Raw genomic sequence first — 22328 nt, forward strand, 5'->3', positions numbered from 1 at the left:
AAGTAGTCTATTATGTTGAGTGTGGTTGAGGGACCGGGTGAAATGAGATCTTTTAGTTTTCTTCCTTTCTCTTTTTAGCTTTAGTATATATATCATCCATTGATCCAATACTGTTTTCGTTATAAATTTTTTGTCACTTCATTTTTCAGATGTATGCAAAATGATTATTCAACTGATACTGGATGTTAATTTTAACAATGAAATTATATTTTTAAAATTTTTAGGATAAAATATGTTTGAGTCTCTCTAAAATTTAAAAAATATTAATTTTATTCTCATAAAATTTTTCTTATTAATTTTGTCCTTGTAAAAAAAATATTTTTTTTTTACTTTCATTGATAACTCAGTTAGATGATTTCGTCATGTGACTAACAAACTTGTTTTTTTTTTCCTACCTTTCCAAGCATACTCATAAGACACCATAACCTATTTTTTTTTTATCTTTCCCCCTTAATCTCATAAAAAAGTGCAAGAAAATCATCTAGAAAGTGACAGAAAATTTCAATTAATGGGAGTGTTTAATTTATTTGTAATCTAATTACATGTGTAAATATAGTAGTCACGCTAGATTACCGTCCAATGAAATTATCACCGAGGACTAGAAAAAAATATATTTCATTTTTATAAGGATCAAATTAATACAAATTTTTTATGAGGATGAAATTAATAATTTTTAAATTTTACGGTGATCCCAAACATATTTTATTCTAAATTTTATTATCAACATTTTAATTGTTATCAATTTTTAGAATTTTCTTATTCGTCTAATATTCAAATTATATTTTTTTTCTCTTGCCTTTTCTTCTTTTCCCTTCTTATTTTATGTTAATTACTAATAAGTCAAAATTGCTATTCTCCTAAATTTATTTAGCCATGACCACTTGGATATTGATAGTTATGATATATTTCATGTTTGAATGTATTGAAAGAAGTGCTAAAAAATAATTTTCCATTACAAGTATTGAAATTTATTTAAAAAATTAAGTTTTTTTTTAAAATAATGCATTAGTTATAGAATATGGTTAACAATACTTAAAACTAATACATGCACTTAAAGATTTATTTTTCAAAATTAGAAATGTTGAAATCCTATTTGAGATTAATAATATTACAAGATGGATTCAATGAATTATCATACTAGCTTTTGAGAGTCAAATATCAAAATTAATTTACTGTAAAAGTTTAATTAATAATTTTGCAATTCAAAAAATAAAAAGTTGATGTTATATTAAGGCTCATACATAAACTTTGCACTAAGGTCTTGAATTATCTAAACACAATCTTACAAATGCCAAACTATATACAAACATTAAGAATTGAAAACAAATAAAATTGTTAAACCCTTAAATTCCAATTCATGTAGTTAATTTTTAACTGCTCTGTACTTTTTTTTAAAGGCTCTATACATCACTTTAGTTATTTTGGAAAATTTAGATCAATTTATTTTGTCCATTAAATTAATATAATTTGTAGAAGATCAAAATAATAATTTGATATTACTCGTGTCTCAAGGAGATTAAAATAAGTATTTTATTTTCTTAGTTTGAAAACTATTTTTGAAATTGAACAATCCTTTGATTTGGTTATCAAAGATGGAAAATAATATCAGCAGCATAGAAAAAAATGATACAATCACAATTTTTTGGTCATGAAATGGCGCTATTGTAACATCCCAATTTTTCGTAAATAAATTTAAAAAGTTTTTTAGTAAAAATAAATAAATAAATAAATATAGAGCAAATAATAGGCTGAGTACCCTAGGTATAAATAGTTATGTTAAGTCAGCTGACTACTTTTGGCCTCATTTTCGTTTTTCTGTCTTAGTTAAACGACGATCTCGAACTCGTTCACCGTTGGATCATCGTGAAATTTGAGTATCATGTTTGCAACCCAATTCCGAACATTCTCACAGTTGGGAATTTTAAAATCATATCTGAGCTTAGAGAAAAGCCCTTCGCATTGTAGCATTTTAATTTCCCGCAGAAACCCAAAACTGTCTCGGTAAAACTACGATCCCGGTTTCGTTAGCCGTTGGATTTTCATGAAATTTGGATATGTTGTTCGAAATTCAATTCCGCACGCTTCCACCGTTGGGATTTGCGAGAAAATATTCGTGGAGGAAGAAAAAGGAATCGCATGAAGACAGTACAAGTGGAGGTTTCAATCTCTTCTCCGTCTCTCTGACGTTTGAGAATTCTATCGGAGCAAATTGAAAGAATTTCAGGGAACCGCTAGAGATGTTGCTATCGCTGGCTGAAGACACGTGAGTCCGCTCAGAGGTAAGTGATGAGTTATTCACAATTGGGGATTAGTGAGAACATGTGTAGGGATTCTTAGAGGATTAAATTGGGGTTTTATTTTGAGATGTTTATTAAATTACAATTTTTCCTTTATGATTATAAATAAAATATTGATGTCCTAATGAAGATTGCTTGATAAATTGTGCTCTTGATATTTGTATGTTTCGACCTATGATTTTGATATAATTGTGTAATATTATTTGAGGGGTTTTAGTCCTCGTGTTGTGATGATCTTTTATATAAATTGTTATATTGAGGATACGAAATGATGATTCAAATTGTGAGTATGTGATGAATTGTAGAATAACATGTTGCTTTGAGATTATAATATTGTTATTGAGGTTGAGTATAAGTGTAAAGTTGAACATGTGTTAATTTGTGAGATACGTGTAAACATGTGATGGTGGATTGTCACACTATGAGATGTGAAATTGTGAATGAGTTCTAGTTGTGGATAAGTGTGTAGTTAACACTTGATGTAAAATTACTTGTGTTGTAAGCTATGAACTGTACAATAACCCGATCAGTGTTATCTTGAGAAAAGTGTAAATGCGCAGTGTTAAAGAGAAAATGTAGGTTTCCTATTTAGGAACCCGTGTTAAAGAGAAAGTGTAGGTTCCTATTTAGGAACCAGTGTTAAATTGTAGCGCAATATGTTGTACGTGCTTAAGACACGAGTGTGAGGTCGTGAGTATTGTATAATTCACTAGCAGTGTTTGTGTGCTAAAATGATTTTAGGGGTTGGACCTGAATCAGGAGGGAGAGGCCCTGACGGACTCTTCGGAGTGTAGGCCTTGGGGGTCACCGGGTTTGAGTGATCCTTTAAGCCTATGCTGATCCCATATGGTTGGAGCATTCTCGCAAAACATCGTGACCCTGACTGATCTCCCTATGATCTTATTTAGTGAGAGTGACCTGACAAACCCATGGTGTGGTGTGTCTTGTTATGTACTCCTAAGCGCCTCAGGGTGGTTTTTCACTGACATGGTACCACATTGCATATAGGATTGAGTCTTAGCATAACTATTGCATATGCTTGCTAATTGATGTGTTATTATATCTTAATCGAAGTGTGGGATTCTTGTGTAATGTGATTGATAATTGAAAAGTGAATTTTGAATGACGAAGTGGTGAAGTTACGTGAGCTATGTTTAAGCAAGTGGTATCTCATTTATATAATATGTATATTTAATTGTCTTGTTTCTCTATTAGCTAGGAATGTGATAACTCACTCCCTGTGTGTTGTTGTGTTTGGATCCTGTGATGATCTTGAACTTGTGTTCGGGGGAGCAGATGAATAGGTGGATGACTATGAAGAACCTCATGCTAGAGGACACGGGAACACAACGCTCTGATAGGATGTGACATTAGGATATAGGTTCTATATTAATTGTATGAAGCTTAGACGACCTTGTTGAGTCGAGAATACTTTATTATTTATTTGGACAAGTTTGAATATGATGTAGAAGAAAATGAATGTGAGCCTTTTTCCCCTTTGAAAGACTTGTTTAAAAAAAAATGTTTTAAAAATACTTTTAATTAATATTTGAATTTTTTTTTATTCCTTATTAGTATATATGTGAGGGGTAGAGGGTGTCACAGCTATCATGAATCCACATTTGGTCACCCAAAAAGAGAAGCCCAAATGAGAATTTCTGAGTCCACTCCTTCGTTTACCGTTTGATAGTGCAACCACAGAGAACCAACAAACCAGAGAGAGATACCAACTAAAGGGCTCATTATTTTCTTCAAAATTAACTAGGGGAAAACAGGCAGTGTCTAACTGTTTTTCCATGTTTTTTTAAATAAAAAAAATTAGTGGGTGATAGTAGAAAGTAGTTATATAAATAAAATAATAACTTATGAATATACTAATAGGAATAAAATACATATAAAAATATGTATACCAAAATATTTTGTTTTCTTTATATATAATCATCCCATATAAATTAAAGTTGTTGGTTTTTATAATAATTATTTAAAAAATTACTTTTAAAATAATTTTTAATTAATTGACAATATAAAGTTATATATATATATATATATATATATATATATATATATATATATATATATATATATATATATATATATATATATATATATATATATATATATATCAGAGGGTTAGATTTTTTAAAATAAGTTAAAATGTATTTACTCTCCATTTGATTTAAAGTGTACAATTATCTTTACTAGAAGGTGGTGAGTGACATGTTTCTAGGAGGTAGTGCAGTGCAGGTTATTGCGTGTGAAGGTAAAGTTGTTGGTTGTGTAGTGTAGTGACTGAAAAAGGTAACCCTAACCCCAGTGGTTGGAGGATGGCATGGGACATTGGTACTGTTTATCCTCTTCCTGCTCTCTGCATATGCATGCAGTTGAAGTTGAAGTTGAAGAAGATGTGGGAATTTACCAAACTCCAGCAAATCAATTTCAATTATTACTATGGCTACAAACACAATGAGTAGGGGACCTGTGCCCTGTGGCATATCAGTACATGCCATGTGAAAAAATTCCAATGGTTAAACGTACGGAAAAAATGTTTGTCTATGAGTTGGTCATTATATATCTATAAGAAATTTACATTTTTTAGTGTAATCCATTCTGTTAAAGATTAGATTAGATGTTAGAGCCTTAGCTTAGACAACAAAATTGATCCTAGTTTATATAACTAAACAGATAAAGGGCATAAGGCAACTTTAAAGATATATTTATTTTTCCAAGTTCTAACAATTCAACAGAAAAAAAAATGTGAGCAACACAAAGAAAATTAAATAAAAAAGGTATGTACAGTATATATATATATATCTTTGCAAAATGTCCATCATCTTAAATTGCCTTTTCTTTCTACCATGTGTTTCTACCATTTATGTACTGTTGATGGTCATGTAGCTGTTGGCTTTTGTGTCTCTCAAAAAGTTTAAAGGGGCAAAAAAATTTGCTCAGAGCAGCAACTTCCAACTCTCAACCATTTTAGAGATAATTTCTTTGCAAAGTTGAAATTATCCACAAAATGACACAAATATCTGCAAAGCTATTTAGTGTGTCAGGTGCAGCAGCAGAGGAGGGAGAGGGGTTTGTGGGCACTGGCACTGAACCAAAAACGTTGGCACCGTTTGAGTTTGTTGTGTTCAAAACTGATGTACTAGTGCTGCAATTTTAGATACCAAGTAAGTTAATATGATATTTTCTGTTCCAATTGTTGCAACATGTAACAAATAAAAGCATAGTATATGTATATTAAAAAAAATGAAAGCATATATATGGTCAAGAAAGGGTTATTACCTAGTGGATGGATATTGGCATGCCCCAGTGCCTGCAAAACACGTAAATGCATTCATCAAATGTTCTCAACCAAAAAATTATTAATAATGGAAGAGCATAGCGTGCTGTGCCCTGGAAATAAAACAAAATGTACCTCTAATCTTAATGTCCATGTTTGTACAACATAAAGGTGTTGTTGTGTTAAGCGATAAAAATTGTTATAAAAATGGACACGTGAGAGGTGATAGTGAATATTACAAATATATAATTGGTTAAATAAGCACGTCATTCAACTATGAGAAAAATAAACTAAAATAAGCATATATATATATCATTATTTTTTTATATAGTTTTTTAAGATATTTTTTAAAATAATTATTTTTCTGTGAATAATCCTAATCGACGAGTTCATAAATTTTGTACAAAAGAATTATGCATTTTGAATTCAAGTGGCTAATATTATTTTCCTCCATATATTCTTATGCTAGGTATATAAGCACAAGTAATGAAATTTTTTTGATGAATACCGATACTTATAGATACATTTGTTATAATAGATAAAGGAGGCTTTGGAGATGCTACTTCCAAAAAAGTTAAAAAAAGTTTGACTTTTGCATCACTTGGATGGCAGTTTTGTGGCTCCTGCATCCCCAACCCCAAGTCACAGTCTATAATCAATTCAAATATGCAATAAAAGTTTCTTCCTTTTCTAGTCTTTTTAAAATGGAAGGAACCCAACAATCATGCACAGGGATGTGTCTGATTACCAACCCAAGGGACCCTACCTTTGTGTATCAACTTGGCACACACTTCTACTACTAGTTTTGCAGACTCCTTTCCTTTTAGAATATCATCATCTACTAAACTTCAACTTCTATGTTTTGAGTTTAATTATATTTTTGTCCTATTTTTTAGTTTTACAAATTTTTTATTTTATTTTTTGTTTATTAGTGAATTTGACCTCTATTATTTTAATTATGCATTAGTTTATTTGTTAACTTAACAACTAATATTTAATAAAAATACTATGTGACAGTATAATAATAGAATGTTATGTCAATATGATAATATTAATGTGAGAATGTATTAGAGTGACATGTTAATATTTCTATTAAATATTAGATGTTAAGTAAACAGATAAATTAAAATGCCACAACTAAAATAATGGACTCAAATTCAAATAAAGAAAAAAAATTGAAGGATGACAGCAAAGGCCTTACTTGGGTTAGTGCTAATGATGACAGCAGTTCCACCAAAATTGCAGCTATTTGGAACAGGATTCTTTTGATAATACTTATTAAAGGCATAAGAAGCATGGTTCCTGATGGAATTTGGGTTGTAACAGCTTCCACCAGGTTGAATTGCTGAGCAATCAGCACCACCAAAGCCACAAGCATAGTCCAATGCAACTTGTAGAGTAGTCTGTGAGGCAGTTGGACTTGCAATACACCAACTTGCACCTGAGAACATTGGGGAATTCACAGTGGTTGGAGTGCTAAATGGGATTGTGGAGGCTGGAGAGACCGTGTCAGGGTTGGAATTAGGATTCAGGAATGGAGATGTTGAAATGGTGGGAGTGGTGGGAACTAAGTTTGGAATGGTGGTGATGGGAGTGGTAATATCCCTTTGGACTGTAGAAATTGAGGCAGTTAATTCTTGTTTCCTTTGATCATGTCCTAGTAGTACATTCACATGTCCAGGTACTTCCTTTTGTGTCCTAATTGAACCTGTGTTTGAAATGACAACTGAATTACTTTGTTCTGTACTATATGTCCAAAGTGAAGAGAGAAATAAAAAATATACATTTGAAATCAATTCAATGCATGACTTTTTCTTTTTCGAAGGGGGGCAAAAAAAGTGTAACTGGGTTCAAATTTTGCCTATAAGGCTATAACATTCAACCTGGTATGTAAAACAAAATCTGTTTTGCTATTCATTAAAAAAGTTGTAGAAATTTTGATTCAAACTAATTACTATAATTAAGCCCTTAGACCTCTCCATTATTTTAAAAGGCAACAACTTGGAATAGTGCATCTAGAAGGGCAGTTACGGACAGGTAGGGTATCCTATGCAGAGAGAGGCATATATGAGTCAAAGAAGTTGGGCCCTTTGTATCTTTTCAAGAAACGGTGGAATTGGAGAAAGGTTGGATGCAACCGTCCTATGTGAAACCCCATAAAAATTTGCAAGAAAAGGACTTGTTTAAATTTTTATATGGTGTGGCTCTATGATTGCTGGAACAAGTATTTAATGGAATAATATAAGAGACAATTTTTTTATCTAGGAAAATTATTATCCATAAACAAAAAAAGTGAAAAGCTTCTCAATTAGTAACCTATGTTCCAACAGAAAGAAGCCAGGATGGACTATCAAACTTTAAAAAAAAAAAGTGATTTTCTCCCTATGAGTCCAACATGTATATCCATACTGATACTAGTTGAACTAAAAAACTAGAAGAGAATAAAGCAATTGAGATGCCAAACTTGAGAGAAGGAAAGATCTTTTTGTGATTTCAGAATTCAAAACATATTCAAGGGGGTCCAAAAGAATATTAGTTAAAGAGAAAAGCACATAATATGTGCAAAAGATAAAGAATAAGCACTTAAAAATTTGAAAACAGAAGGAAAATGAGAACCAAAGACAGTGAGAATTAAGAAACAATATCAGAATAGAACCATCAGAGCTAAACCAAAGATAAAAAAAAGGGGAAGATAGAAGAACTATAGAATAAACTAGAGAAAAGGAATTACCTGAACAGAGGAAATGACACATTAGGAGAAATATTACATAGTAAAATACACTCCTTTCCATCTTTAATCTCACTATTCAGCTTCTTCTTCTATGGCACTTGCTTCTCCTCTCTCACTTCTTTTTCAATGTGGTTCCCCAGTAATAGTAGTTCTTCCTTTGATTCAATGAAAGAGAAAGGAAGATATGATGAACTAGAGAGGAAAAAAGGGAAGATGGTTGTTTTGTGGGCTAATCATGCAACTAAAAGTATATATAGTGGTAGTGGAAGACTATGTGCGGTTGTGAGAGACAAAGGAGAGGGTTTTAAGAAAGAAAAAAATGGGGTGTGGTGTGGGATAGTGCTGGAGGCAAGCAAGAGAAGGATCAAAAAGGAGGAAAAAGGTGGGGAAGAAGAAGGTTGAAAACGAAGTAAAGGAAGAATTGTTTGGAATATAGACTCGGTTTGTGGGCTTGTAAGTGATGATTGTAGTGATGGTGCTTATGTGTACATTTTGCCTTGCTCTTTTCTTTTTCTATTCTTCTTTTACTGTTGTTGACTTATTCTAATTCTTCTTCTTCTCTTCTTTTTCTCCTTTATTCTTAGCAGGATATAAAATGTATTGCAAATTTGCAATATGACAGTACTTTGTTGTGGAAGTCTTAATTTGATTATGTTCAAATGCCTAGTGGTTTATTTGCATTTTGCCAATGGGAGAAAAGAAACATTGTATTCAATCTTCTTCCTAATATATCCTCTATATGAAAATTGTGTTTCTCATTTTCTCTGCTGTCTTTACACATGCTGTTATTATGTTCCTAAATCAATGGAAAATTAAAAGTATTCTTTTTAGTTAATGATATTTTTTTGTTTTCAATCAAGGTGTGACACGGTTGGGTTGTTATTTGACTGTGACTTCTACGTGCAGGAGCAAAAGTGTCATTACCTATTGCTGCCATTTGATTGTACTACCAGCTTTTTTCATAATTTTAACTTTAACAGATTCCATGTTTTTGATGTAAAAGAACGGTGGTCATGATATTGCAGCCCAACCCATGTCCCATGTTTGTTCATCTACATAAAGGTTAAACTTTATTGAAGTGAACTAACTAATTGTATCAAAGTCATTAATTCCCACTGTAAATTACTTAGATCATGTAATACAAGACCTTGCCAAGATTATTCACAATTTCATATTGCTTTTAAGTAAAATAATGTGATTTGTTATCTGTTGAGTAACTTGTGCTTCTTGATTGGCATAATAATAAATGTTTTTTTATATATGTATAATGATGACAGTAAAATTCTAACCTTTACCAGCATTCGAACCGGTGCAATATGAAATTGCATGCAACAATTGCCATGCACAACAGGAATGCCAGTCTATAAAATTATAACTTAAAATCTTTTATTACTTAAAATAATATACGTTGGCCAAAAAAATTTCTCCCGAAAACTAAAGTTATTGTTATAATTATACAATTAATTCGGAAAATAATTTATTGTCAAGAATTAATAACTCAATTATTTAAAATGCAAACAATCATAATTGATTTTTTTTAATTTGATTAACACCTATCTTAGATTTGAACGGTCATCATCATCATCACCCTCCGTATCAAAGTTCATCTCCGACCAACCATGTCTCATCATGCTCCAAACCCAATGCACCAACATGAAAGATCTCCAAAAGATTCACGCCCACATCATCAAAACTGGCCTTGCTCACCACACCGTCGCTGCTAGCCGCGTCCTCACTTTCTGCGCCTCTCCATCCGGTGACATCAACTATGCCTACTTGCTCTTCACCACCATTCCAACCCCAAATCTTTATTGCTGGAACACCATCATAAGAGGCTTCTCTCGTAGCTCAACTCCACACTTTGCAATATCTCTTTTTGTTGATGTGTTGTGCTCTGAAGTTCAGTCACAACGCTTGACTTACCCTTCTGTTTTCAAGGCTTATGCTCAATTGGGTTCTGGCTATCATGGAGCTCAGCTTCATGGGAGGGTTGTTAAGTTGGGTCTTGAAAAAGATCAGTTTATTCAAAATACTATCATTTACATCTATGCTAATAGTGGGTTATTGAGTGAGGCTAGGAGACTGTTTGATGAACTTGTGGAACTTGATGTGGTGGCTTGCAATTCTATGATCATGGGGCTTGCTAAGTGTGGGGAGGTTGATAAATCTAGGAGGTTATTTGATAACATGCTTACAAGAACTAAAGTTATTGGAATTCTATGATTAGTGGATATGTTAGGAATAAGAGGCTCATGGAGCATTGGAGCTTTTCCGCAAGATGCAGAGAGAAAGGGTTCAGCCTAGTGAATTTACAATGGTGAGTCTGTTAAGTGCTTGTGCTCACTTAGGAGCACTTCAACATTTTGAGTTGAATGTCATTGTTCTCACAGCAATTATTGACATGTACTGCAAGTGTGGAGCTATTTTAAAGGCTATTGAAGTGTTTGAGGCATCACCCACAACAAGAGGATTATCATGTTGGAACTCCATTATAATAGGACTTGCCATGAATGGCTATGAGAGAAAAGCGATCGAGTACTTCTCAAAGCTTGAAGCCTCAGACTTAAAGCCAGACCATGTAAGTTTCATTGGTGTTTTAACTTCTTGTAAATATATAGGAGCAGTAGAAAAAGCAAGGGATTATTTTGCACTGATGATGGATAAGTATGAGATCGAGCCATTGATAAAACACTATACTTGCATGGTTGAAGTGCTAGGTCAAGCTGGGCTCCTAGAAGAGGCAGAAGAACTAATAAATGGTATGCCTATAAGAGCAGATTTTATTATATGGGGATCTTTGCTCTCATCTTGTAGGAAGCATGGGAATGTAGAAATTGCGAAACGAGCTGCACAAAGAGTTTGTGAGTTAAATCCGAGTGATGTGCCAGTGGTTATTTACTTATGTCTAATGTTCAGGCTGCTTCCAACCAATTTGAAGAGGCAATGGAGCATAGAATCTTGATGAGACAAAGATTGGCAGAGAAGGAACCAGGATGCAGTTCAATAGAACTATAGGAAGAGGTTCATGAGTTCTTGGCAGGGGGGAGGATACATCTTAAAGCTCGAGAGATTTACTCTTTACTGAATGACTCCAGTTTTGCACTTCAAGATTGATTATCTCCGAAGTGATGAACTTGTGAAATTTAAAAATCAATCTGTATGTAAGGAAGTAGCTTTAATACATAGAAGAGTTACAATATATGAGGATCTCACAATTGAACGAATATCCAATTTGCTTGTACATTGGAATTTATAGTCTGATTAGGGGAAAAAAGTACCTAAAGTAGAAAGAGAAAGATAGGGGCATAGGGCAACGACATGAAATTCAAATATGCAAAAATCCATTTCATTATTGTTATATTATTTCTTTCCAAATTATTCCAGTCATATTGGTAATTTAATTAGAAAATGTGGTATCTGTTAAATCTTGTATTAATTTGAATCTAGGTCTGTCTGCAGGGCTAACCCAAGTATAAGGTGACTCAAACCCTTGCTTTAGGCCTCCAGAAAAAAGCTATTTAGTATTAATATTTATACAACCTTTACTATTAGCTGGTTTAGTGTAGTGATAACTAAAGTATGCTTTTTTGTTAGTGAAAGTAGTTCAAACATTGCTAGACTTACTAATCTTAACTTCTGTGCGTCATGCATGTTTTGCTTTGAAGTTCTAATACCAAATGCTGCAATACGCAATATTAACTCTGAAAAGTAGATCTTATTGTATTGAAAATCAGTACACCTATTAGTTTGCTAAAATAATTCTTAATACATCAGAATAAGCATATCATCTTGTTTTGCAATGTCAACCTTGGAAGACCCCTGATAGCTACACTGCAGTGCATTTTGTGGATGTGAGACAACTAACAAATAGTATGCTAAGTTTCAGGTTTTTGACAAGTTCTGCCCTGGTGCCCAAGAGTATATCTCTGGGGGCATTGTACCATTCATGAGCAGGTTCTGTGGCATTGCATACAAGTCAGAAATATCAAGATGGTGGGTGCGTCCATTTTGGTAATGCTGATTCTGCATTGCAGCAGCAAGTTCATCATCTTCCAATGGAAGGCGATCAAAAGTAGCATGCATGAATGATGCAGCCATGATTACAAGAGGGCCTGAAGCAATCAAAGCACCAACCACAGCACCCCCCACAACTTGCCCTTGAGCACCTGCCAAGTAAATTGTGAGGCCTGTGATCCCTGGAGGGGCTGGTGGGGGAAGGATTGACCCCAGCAGTGAAAGAATCTCGAATCGACCGTGAAGTGTCACAATGGCACCAGATGAGCCTGGCTGGCACAACGTTACATTCGTTACACAGCCTGTTCCATTGAATATGTAAAGGCCACGTTGCTTTCTCCTTGCAAAGTTAGACAAACTTTCATTCACATCACAGCCAGAGCTCACTTCCATGGCATGAGCCTTCAGTGCATTAGCACTATCTCTGGTGACAATTATTGGTGGCTTAGGTTTGTTTTTGGAGCCGGCCGGCCGGCCACGTGGTCGCCTTAAGGTGTCCCCTTCTGCTGCAGAAGAAAGTGGTGAAACTGCTTTTGGGACTTTGGGAGATATTAGAGCTACATCCGTGCCAGACATGTTTGAGTTTCCCTTGTCTTGTTCTTGTTTTCTATCCATTTCACCAAACATAAGACACTTTGAGGAAAATGTGCAGTAACAAAGAGCCAATCGCTCTCTTCGTCTTCATAGAAAAGCTTAAGTAGTTGAATTATGACAAAAAATTTTATAGGACCCAAAAGAATGATTGTTTTGTAGGATGGAGTTAAGTAATACCAACCAACCACAAATTATTGTTTTTTGCATTACTCTGCCTAACTCTGACTAACTTGGCTCATGTCAATTGCCTTCTCCAACAGATATCTCATGGCATATAATTATTACGCTTTACTTCACAATCTTAGCCACCTACACTTCCTTTCTCACATTATAATAATATAGAATTGCATGTCCCTATGTTCCTAACATGATATGCCTGTTCAGTTCTGCCTGATGCATTAACAATTGAACGCTCGCCCTCATATGAATGATAAAAAAGAAATCAAGTTAGTGCAGAGAAAGAAGAGCCAGGGAGAGGGAAAGAGAGGGAATTTTAAGGGAACATTGAGTGTGTAATTCTGTTCTGCCCAGTAACACTGCAATTATTCTGTTAGCTCTGCAACTAACACTACAAACAGCTTTTGCCACACAAGCAACTGGCATCTAATTATAAAAAATGACAGAAGAGTGATATGTAGAAAATAGAAGTAAACTGCTAGTGATTTCTTGACCGGTTTTGATGCTCAAGTTCTTGCACTCTACCAGTCTTCCACTAGGGAACTTTGGATTAATGGACTTATTTGTGCTTTTGTATTCATGAGGGGACAAAGAGGAAGGGTGACCGAGAAGAATGTCTTCCAAGGCAATCAAGTTCTTCCTGGCCTCTGTTGGATGACAAATCTTGAAACTCTCCTTGCTGCTCGAGGTCTTGTTCCGTGTCTGCTGAGTCCTGAGATTTAAAGAACGTGGATGGAGAATGCAGGTTGAGGAACCATGCAAACTACCGGCTTTCATCAAGACCAGGGTAGGTTTTGAGACTCAAAAAACGCCTACAGAGATACTAACAGATTATCTCTCACCAAAGTTCTCACATCGACAATAGAATGAACTTATATATCCTAATGGAATATGAACTCAGTCCTTACCAACTGTACTAACCTTTGTTGGCATTCCCGACATGGTCTGAAGCCTTTTGTTTTACACTATTTCTAACAAACTCTCTGCACCTTTTTTATGTTATGCATAACTGTAGAAGACTGGGAGAATTGAAAGGCTCTGGTGCTTTTGGAATCTTGATATGATCCAAGTCTGGTCTTGTATTCCACAGTCTTACCTTTTTATTGTTTGTTAACTGTTTTTCAGCAACTGAAACAATGGTCTATGATCAATGGTCATATTGTTTACCGAAATGCTCCGGTGGTCTTATTTTGTTCATCTACCCTGTAGCTACTAGTCTAAGAAAACTAAACAAGTTATTGGTGCATTGCACAAATATTTTCAAAGTATAAGTAATTTTTTTTAAGAAAAATTAAAACATATAAGGTAAATATCATGTTAGTAAATGTGATAAATTTACACGTATGAAGAAGAAAAATATTAAAAGTGCCTTTAGTATTAAAATAGGTACTTCATTAATATATAGTAAATAAATTAAAGATATAAGATTATTAAATTTGAAGAAGGAATTATGGAAATAAATAATTTGTAACAATATCTCTGTGTATATTAATTTAATATGATATACACAAATTACATGTAAATTCAATTTTAATAAGGTGATAATAATCTTAGAAAAAAAAAATAAATCTAATCAATTCGATATATCTAGATTGTAGTTTTAAAATGCAAGTCAAATTTTTAATTAAAATTAAGTAAAAGTATTTCAAAGAATCCACGTTGGCTGATTTCCATTTGGAAGGTCTCCCTTAGAGATGCTAGAAAGGAATCCACGTTGAATGCTAGGTCACACGCTTTTTACTGTGTATTCAACATTTGAGATGCTATACTAGCATCTAATTTTGAGGTCTTCCCATATACTTTTAGTCTACTGTCTAAGACACCTGATTAGTGTTGGGTCCTAACATTTACATCAAGATTGCTTTTTCTAGTGTCAACAAAATTGGACTTTTTATGGTTGCAACCTGAAAAAAAAAAATTGAGAATTAAAACTAATGAAAATTGCATAAAAAATAATTTTTATGAACAATACAAAAAGAATATAATTATTAGATTTTAATTTTCTTATGACTAATAGCGAGACTTAATTTTCATGTAATTTTTATATTTTTTTATTCAAACTTAGTCGTTTCTAATAATTTTGTACATGAATCTAATAAGACATATTTTATGTATTGAATCAATAAAAAAAGATTCAAAATCATATAAGAAGATTCAAAATCGTATAAGAAAATAGTTTAAACTAATAAATATTAATTACTATTTATTAATTTTTATTAGTGAAAATAATCAAAATTGTTGAAACTATTTTAAGGGTTTACTTGAGAATAAATTAAATTGTTGAAGAAGGATCACATGTATATGACATGGCATGATCAAAATTAAATAAAAAACATGATTCTTTTGCCAAAACATTCTTAAATTTTATATAAAGCAAACAACAAACAAACTATATAGAATAAACTGGTATCACGTGACACCAGATTGCTTGAAAAACTCACCTATTTGTATGTTCCCCCATAACAGTGGCTTCTCCAGGTTCTGACATAAACTTTAAGTATTTGACAATATTGAAAGATAAAGCTACAGTGAAACCTACGTCAATATACATGTAACATTAAATAGAAAGGGGTGATATTAACTATTAAGGAATAAAATAAGATTACCATTAGAAGTTGCACGTAATGTGATCCTTTCTGCACAACACCAGCTTGTTCACTCTCAGTCTTGCCTTCTCCACTTGACCAAAGATCGTATTCCTTACCACTTGAAGTTAAACTTAAAACATTATTCTCATCGAATCATAGAAAGGCTTTTTCCATCAAATTGTTTTACGTAGTTTGCTTTTAGAACCACTATTTTAAATTAATTATGCGAGTTATTATTTGAATTATTTAAGTTATTTAATTATTTGAGTTACTATATTTACATTATTTCAGTTTCCAACCTAACTCACCATAGCTAACAAAAAATAGTAGAACAAGTACGAAAGAAAACATCAAATTAAAGATAAAAGAATTCTTATCTCTATCCACCGTAATCATTTTTAGCAAAATAAAATCAATCACAATCACTATTGTAAATCTTGACAATCTCTACTAATTAATTACTAGAATTTATTTTCAGCTTATTAACTAAATAGTTCGTTTGATTGTCAGTATAATAAGATAAAATATAATATGAGAGTAGAATAAGAATAAAATATGATAACGTAAAAAAGAAATATATGATAAGAGTACGATAAATTTTAATCTAATCAAATATTTGGTTTGCGACAGGTAGCAAATCAATAATAAAGTAATATAGAAAAGATAAAATTATTGTTTCATTAAAATTACATATATTATGGAATATGAAATTATTAAAAAAATTATAACTAAATTATAGAAAATATATTTTGTTGGAGTAATATTCTTCAAAATATAAACAAATTATATAAGTTTTTAAAATTATAATTATTATTCAAATAATTTTCTTTAAAAATATTTGAATAAGTAATGATTTAATTTTTAATATTTTAATTAAGAATATAATTTAATTATTTTTCAAAATTATTCTCTCCCTATATATAAATTATTTTTCGTATATCAATGGCAATGGCACGTTGGCGTTACATGCAAAGAGGTTGAGTTGGTGACCATGACCATCATAGCGGTTCTTCTCGTCTTCTTCTCCTATAAACAAAATGCCTAGCTTCTCTTCTCTTTGCTTCCAGTATGCCTCTTTTTTCTCAATTCCCTCTCCATTTCAACTTTATTCAACAGTTAATTTGTGTTAATTGTTGCATGTGGTTTTTATTTTTGTGCTTTGCATGATTGCATCCAAATTGAAATCATCATCATCATAATAATACTAATACTTCTATTTGCATACATTGCATTAATGCTTGTGGCAAGGTAATAGTAAGTTAGGAACCTTGTGATTGATATATTGATTCAATTTGTCTAGTTTCTGGGGTTTTATGTTGTGAATCATCATCGTGATCAAGCTGACATTAATTGTTCATTTCTTGTGTGACGATGCTTTGATTTTAATTAGCATTTGACTCTCTCGTCAATGGTTGTGGAGGCTCTAGTTCCTCTTCTTGAGAGCAACATGCAAGCTATGAATGAAGACTATTCAGCTTCATTTACCAGTAAAATGAAGGAGGGGAATCACAAAACCTATTCTTCCACCAGAGATAGTAACAATAACATGCAGCAGGGTGGGGAACTTTGGACTAATGGACTTATTTGTGCTTTTGAATTCATGAGGGGAAATGGACCTACCAAGAAGAAGGATTATTGCTTAGGGAGAATTGGAAACAGTTTGAATGAATCAGATTCACATGGAGATGATTTTCATTTGTATTGCAAAGAGGATCTTCCAAGGAGATACTGGAGACCAATTGGTTGGGATAGAATTTCTGAACTTGTTCAGGCAGTGCATAGTGGTGATGCACAGCCGTTTGATTTCACGGATGATGAGAGTGATGTTCCTGTTGCAGATGTAGCGACTCCTTACTGGGAACGGCCGGTGGGGCCCACGTGGTGGTGTCATTTGGATGCTGCTGATCCTTTTGTTACTGCCTGGTTTGGTAGTTCTCGCTGGTTGCATCCTGCCATCAGCATCGCTTTGCAAGAAGAAAGTAGATTAATAAGTGATAGAATGAAACACCTTCTGTACGAGGTAATTGAGACTGAAAGTCGAATTTGCTAATTTTTTTATTTTTAAAAAATTCAATTTGCTGCAAATCGGGTGTCTTTAGAAAATGTCTTATTGGTTGTTGTGCTTCTTTCAGTAAAATCAATGACTCAATGAATAGGTGAAAAGGCTTTTTGATTTTATAAAATAAGCTTTTAATTATTAGTGTTTATTTTGATAGGTTCCAGTTCGAGTTGCAGGAGGATTATTATTTGAACTTCTAGGGCAGTCTGCTGGTGATCCATTTGCTGAGGAAGATGACATTCCCGTTGTCTTACGGGCATGGCAGGCACAAAACTTTTTGGTGACTGCTTTGCATGTTAAGGGCTCTGCTTCAAATATCAATGTGTTAGGTATTTTAGAAGTTCAGGTCAGTTAGTCTTTTTGCCCCCTCATTCATCACAGACAGATATGGATCCTCTGCTGTTGTGGATCTAATCTAACCATTGAAGTTTATTAAATTTAATTGGAAGATGTTAATTTATTATATAATGAAATAAATTGAATGAATGGGATTTATGCAGTTCTGAGAGTAATTCTAGAGGATTGAAATACTTAATCAAAGAATTATTCTGCCAGAAGCATAATTCTTTTATTATTTTTGTCCTTGGTTGCCTTCAACTATGTTATACAGGAACTGCTGGCTGCAGGAGGTGCTAAAAATCCATGCAGCATTCATGAGGTTGTAGCACACCTAGCTAGCCGACTTGCACGATGGGATGATAGGTCAATACTATTTACATCTTGTTACCATTTAGATTTGTATTGGTTTTGCTGTTGATGATTACTGTTTTCCCTTTAATTTATATTTTTTTTTCTTCCACTGGTAATTCTATATATAACCTCCAAATATAAGATAAACATAATCTTGATTGAATCTGTTGGAGATGGTGTAATTAAATTCACACCTGAACTATGAATATCCAAATTGCTAAGAGGGTGTGTTTATTAGACAATGCTTTTTTTTTTTTTTATCAAGGTAAAGTGTAAACAAATTGCGATTCTTCAAATTAAATCTGCTATGTGGATACAATCTCATAAATACAAGCATATATGCATAGGTATACTATTTCTAGATTCTATTGCTAGTTAGATATGATTAAATTACACACAGAATGGAGAAAAAAAAATTGTAATGAATATTCGAGTAAAAGAGTATGTACAAAATTTGGGAGAATATATGAAATTGCTTTATCTCCTTGTCGTCAGAATTTTAAGGAACATGATAAACGAATCTGGCGGATAACACATTAAGACCAAATGTATGAAGTTCAAAATATGATTTAGGTCTATTTGGGTTGTCTGATTGTTGCAACTGGGGCTTCAACAACTACTGTTTGCAGTTGGCTATTCCTTTTCATAGTCAGCAATCATATGCATATATGCTAAAGAGAAACATACCGCATGATGCAAGCCGCCATGTTCCATGTGAAGTGGAAATTCATGGTGTATGATAGTCATATATGGTTTTTTTCATCCTCTTCATGAAAGTGAAGATTATGAATACTGGAAGTCTTCATCATATTTTATATGACTTAAAAAAAATTAATCTCGTAGTAGATTTATTTATTCTTGGTTTTTGTTATCCAAGAAAAAATAATAAAGAGAAAACGAGTTACTTTTGATTGGAAGGAACACATTGCCCTCTTGAAAAACATGAATAGAGAGTGAAACTAGGTTTAAGAAATCCATGACTTTCAATAGAAAGAATAAAAAGAAAGGCATTGAACAGAGAAAGATAGAAACCCCCTTTTTGTTTTTTCTTATTACTGTCAAAAAGGTTCTGTTCAGTCACAAGGTTCAGTCACATGGCTATAGTTTAGTTCTTGTAACTCAATTAGAATTTCCCTCATAGATCCTGCTTTTACGGGAATCAAATTGGGTAGTGAGCGTAATGGCTTTAGCTCCAGTATTAATTAATGGACGTGTTTTGTTTTGTTTTTTATTTTTTATTTTGATATATCTAGACTGAATTTGGTTGTAATATCACCCTGTTTCCTTCTTTCTCTTGAATTTGTTGTTAACAATATTCTCTGAAACTGATAAATTTTCTATTCTTAAAATCTGATGCTGTTATTAGCATAGGCTATATTAATCAGTTTTCTTGGTGATAATTATAGAAGTTTTGGATCTTTGTGAATGGTTTACTTTTTAACATTCTATCGCAGTCTAAAATCATACTTAGTTGGGATCACAATCTAATATGCAGTGTCATCATAATTATTTCTTACTAATGAACATGATATCATAGGTTGTTTCGTAAACACATCTTTGGGGCTGCAGATGAAGTTGAATTGATGTTTATGAACAGGTGATTGCATGTGCTTTGGACCACTACATATAAGAACTTTTGTTTTTTTGAAAGAATATACAAGAACTTAAGAAGTGTAGCATTACTAGCATAGGTGCGCATTTTATCTTTTTTGTTTGTAACTTGGTTACACAATGTTCTTTCCTTCCTGGTAGGAGGAGCCATGAGGATCTGCATCTGTTCACTATAATACTGAACCAAGAAATTAGAAGATTATCAACCCAGGTAATTATGCAGATTACAACATGACTAATACTTTACTGGTAGAGTCTGCTATAAACTTGTAACTTTGTTAAATAAAAATAAGAAATGTTGTAGAGAGTGAAACTTTTACATATCGCACAATTTCATTGATTGCACTGCTCTAATCATTTATTTAAATAAGTAATTATGTAAAAATAAAATAAAATTTGGTACATAGGTAATTATGTAAATTGTGTACCCAAAATTTTATATCCTTATCTCTTGTATGACCTTACAGGTTATAAGAGTGAAATGGTCACTCCATGCAAGAGAGGAAATTGTTTTTGAACTTCTTAAACAGTTGAGAGGAAATGCAGCAAGAGCATTGCTGGAAGGAGTAATGAAGAGTACAAGGCAAATGATTGGGGAGCAAGAAGCAGTTCGAGGTCGCTTATTCATAATCCAGGATGTGACGCAAAGCACAGTCCGGGCATGGTTGCAGGTTTTTAATTTTTTACCAACTACTGTACCATAATCTATAAATTAGTAAGCTACAAATGTTTCATTGAATTCATTTATGTACCTGAGTTCATACAGTAGCTCTATAACTATAAGTATGCAAAGAATTTATTTGGCATTATTACTGGTGCACGATATTTTGTATCCAATAAGATGAAAATGATAATGCACTTGAATTGGCCATTTATCTTTGGAGGACTATAGTAAGACTTTAATTTTTTAATCGAGTTAAAAAGTAATTCTTTTAATATATTCATTTAATTGGCTTTTATATCTCTGTAGCATTCATAATGCAAACTAAAATTTGTAGTACACTAGAAGAGTGTGTGTGCGCATACGTGTATCAGTTAGTTAGTGTATACAGGATACTTGATGAAATTGTATAATTATATATAGTACTATAGTCTTGATATATATATGTATTCCTCTGCATGTTGGTGTCAATCCAGTTTTTCATTTTATTTTTATTCAAATAAAGAAAATAGAGAGAATAGGGGACTTCATTATGTTAGTTAATTTCACTCTTCCTACTTATTTTAGGACAGAAGCCTCACAGTTACCCATAACTTGGGAATATTCGGGGGTTGTGGCCTTGTTCTTTCCATCATAACTGGACTATTTGGCATAAATGTGGATGGAATACCTGGATCTTCAGGAACTCCTTATGCCTTTCTTCTATTCACCATGATCCTCTTTGTGCTAGGGGTCGTGCTAATTGGAATTGGATTGCTTTACCTTGGCCTGAAAAAACCCATCATTGAAGAAAATGTTGCACTGAGAAAGCAAGAGCTTCAAGAGCTAGTCAGGATGTTTCAACATGAAGCAGAAACTCATGCACAAGTACGGAAAACGGTGCCTCACAAGGCTCAAACTGCAGCAGTTCGGCCACCAAATGGTGCAAATCATCGTTTCATAATGTCAAAGTTGTGCAGTCACTAGATTTTTGTAGGGCTATGGATATATGGCTCAAAAAATTATCATGCTGTCTTTGTTGTTAGCCTATTAGGTGATACCAATAAAAGATATGTTGAAATGTAAAACATATTTGTTTCCAAGGTTGATTTGGCTTAAGGAATTATTTATCTCTTGACATCTTTGGGTAATAACTTTTAGGTGGTTGGATGAAAATGATTACAAATGAATCTATAATGACCCTTTCTGTGTTTAATAATAATAATGATTTAATCACTGAAGTAACTAGTTTAAAAAAGAAACGGTAACATGGGTATTTCATGAGTTGTTTGTTGTCCTTTGATGAAGTCTATTATCAGCCACCTTACTGGAACTGATCCCAACTGTATCTGTTAACTTGGTTAAATATAAGGCAGCTATCCTCTGCAATCGGACGTACTCATTCCATGTACACCTTTATTGTACTACTTTACAGAGATATGAAATCAGTTTTTTCTCCTCATTCATAATCTATATAATCAATCAATCATTTACAGCATTACAATATCAGTACCACCAAGGAAAAGTAGATGTAACTAACTTTTTTCTCCGTTAGTGTCCACTGTAGCTTGTCATGGCTCAGTCCTGGACACAAAATGTTGGGGCATACAATCAAGGGGTTCGTGTTCCACGTAGTTGGGA

General features: G+C 33.0%; 3 protein-coding genes and 1 pseudogene across 6 annotated transcripts; 2 read left to right on the top strand and 2 right to left on the bottom strand.

The window, feature by feature from the left end:
• Positions 1 to 5035: 5035 nt before the first annotated feature.
• LOC114401735 (PLASMODESMATA CALLOSE-BINDING PROTEIN 5-like) lies at positions 5036 to 8844 on the bottom strand. Its single transcript, XM_028364320.1, has 4 exons — positions 8315 to 8844; positions 6785 to 7291; positions 5586 to 5616; positions 5036 to 5451 (listed from the first exon to the last, which is right to left on the bottom strand). Exons 1-4 carry the CDS (start codon positions 8373 to 8375, stop codon positions 5274 to 5276), a joined length of 777 nt encoding a protein of 258 aa, XP_028220121.1. The 5' UTR covers positions 8376 to 8844; the 3' UTR covers positions 5036 to 5273.
• A 1046-nt stretch (positions 8845 to 9890) lies between these two features.
• On the top strand, positions 9891 to 11672 carry LOC114401746 (annotated as a pseudogene).
• Positions 11673 to 12035: 363 nt separating this feature from the next.
• LOC114401754 (AT-hook motif nuclear-localized protein 16-like) lies at positions 12036 to 14223 on the bottom strand. Its single transcript, XM_028364332.1, has one exon. The coding sequence runs from the start codon at positions 12953 to 12955 to the stop codon at positions 12197 to 12199; it is 759 nt and encodes a 252-aa protein (XP_028220133.1). The 5' UTR covers positions 12956 to 14223; the 3' UTR covers positions 12036 to 12196.
• A 2424-nt stretch (positions 14224 to 16647) lies between these two features.
• Positions 16648 to 21827, top strand: LOC114401760. Of its 4 annotated transcripts, none has more exons than XM_028364344.1 (8): positions 16648 to 16753; positions 17078 to 17707; positions 17904 to 18092; positions 18357 to 18448; positions 19974 to 20033; positions 20189 to 20258; positions 20515 to 20718; positions 21276 to 21827. In XM_028364344.1, exons 2-8 carry the CDS (start codon positions 17096 to 17098, stop codon positions 21672 to 21674), a joined length of 1626 nt encoding a protein of 541 aa, XP_028220145.1. In that variant the 5' UTR covers positions 16648 to 16753; positions 17078 to 17095; the 3' UTR covers positions 21675 to 21827. The 4 variants fall into 4 exon arrangements, with proteins under 4 accessions (XP_028220145.1, XP_028220167.1, XP_028220159.1 ...); XM_028364366.1 differs by having other exon boundaries at positions 21439 to 21591; XM_028364358.1 differs by lacking the exon at positions 19974 to 20033.
• The last annotated feature ends 501 nt before the right edge of the window (positions 21828 to 22328 follow it).

Source organism: Glycine soja, chromosome 2 (genome assembly GCF_004193775.1).
Source record: "Glycine soja cultivar W05 chromosome 2, ASM419377v2, whole genome shotgun sequence".
Taxonomy (NCBI): domain Eukaryota; kingdom Viridiplantae; phylum Streptophyta; class Magnoliopsida; order Fabales; family Fabaceae; genus Glycine; species Glycine soja.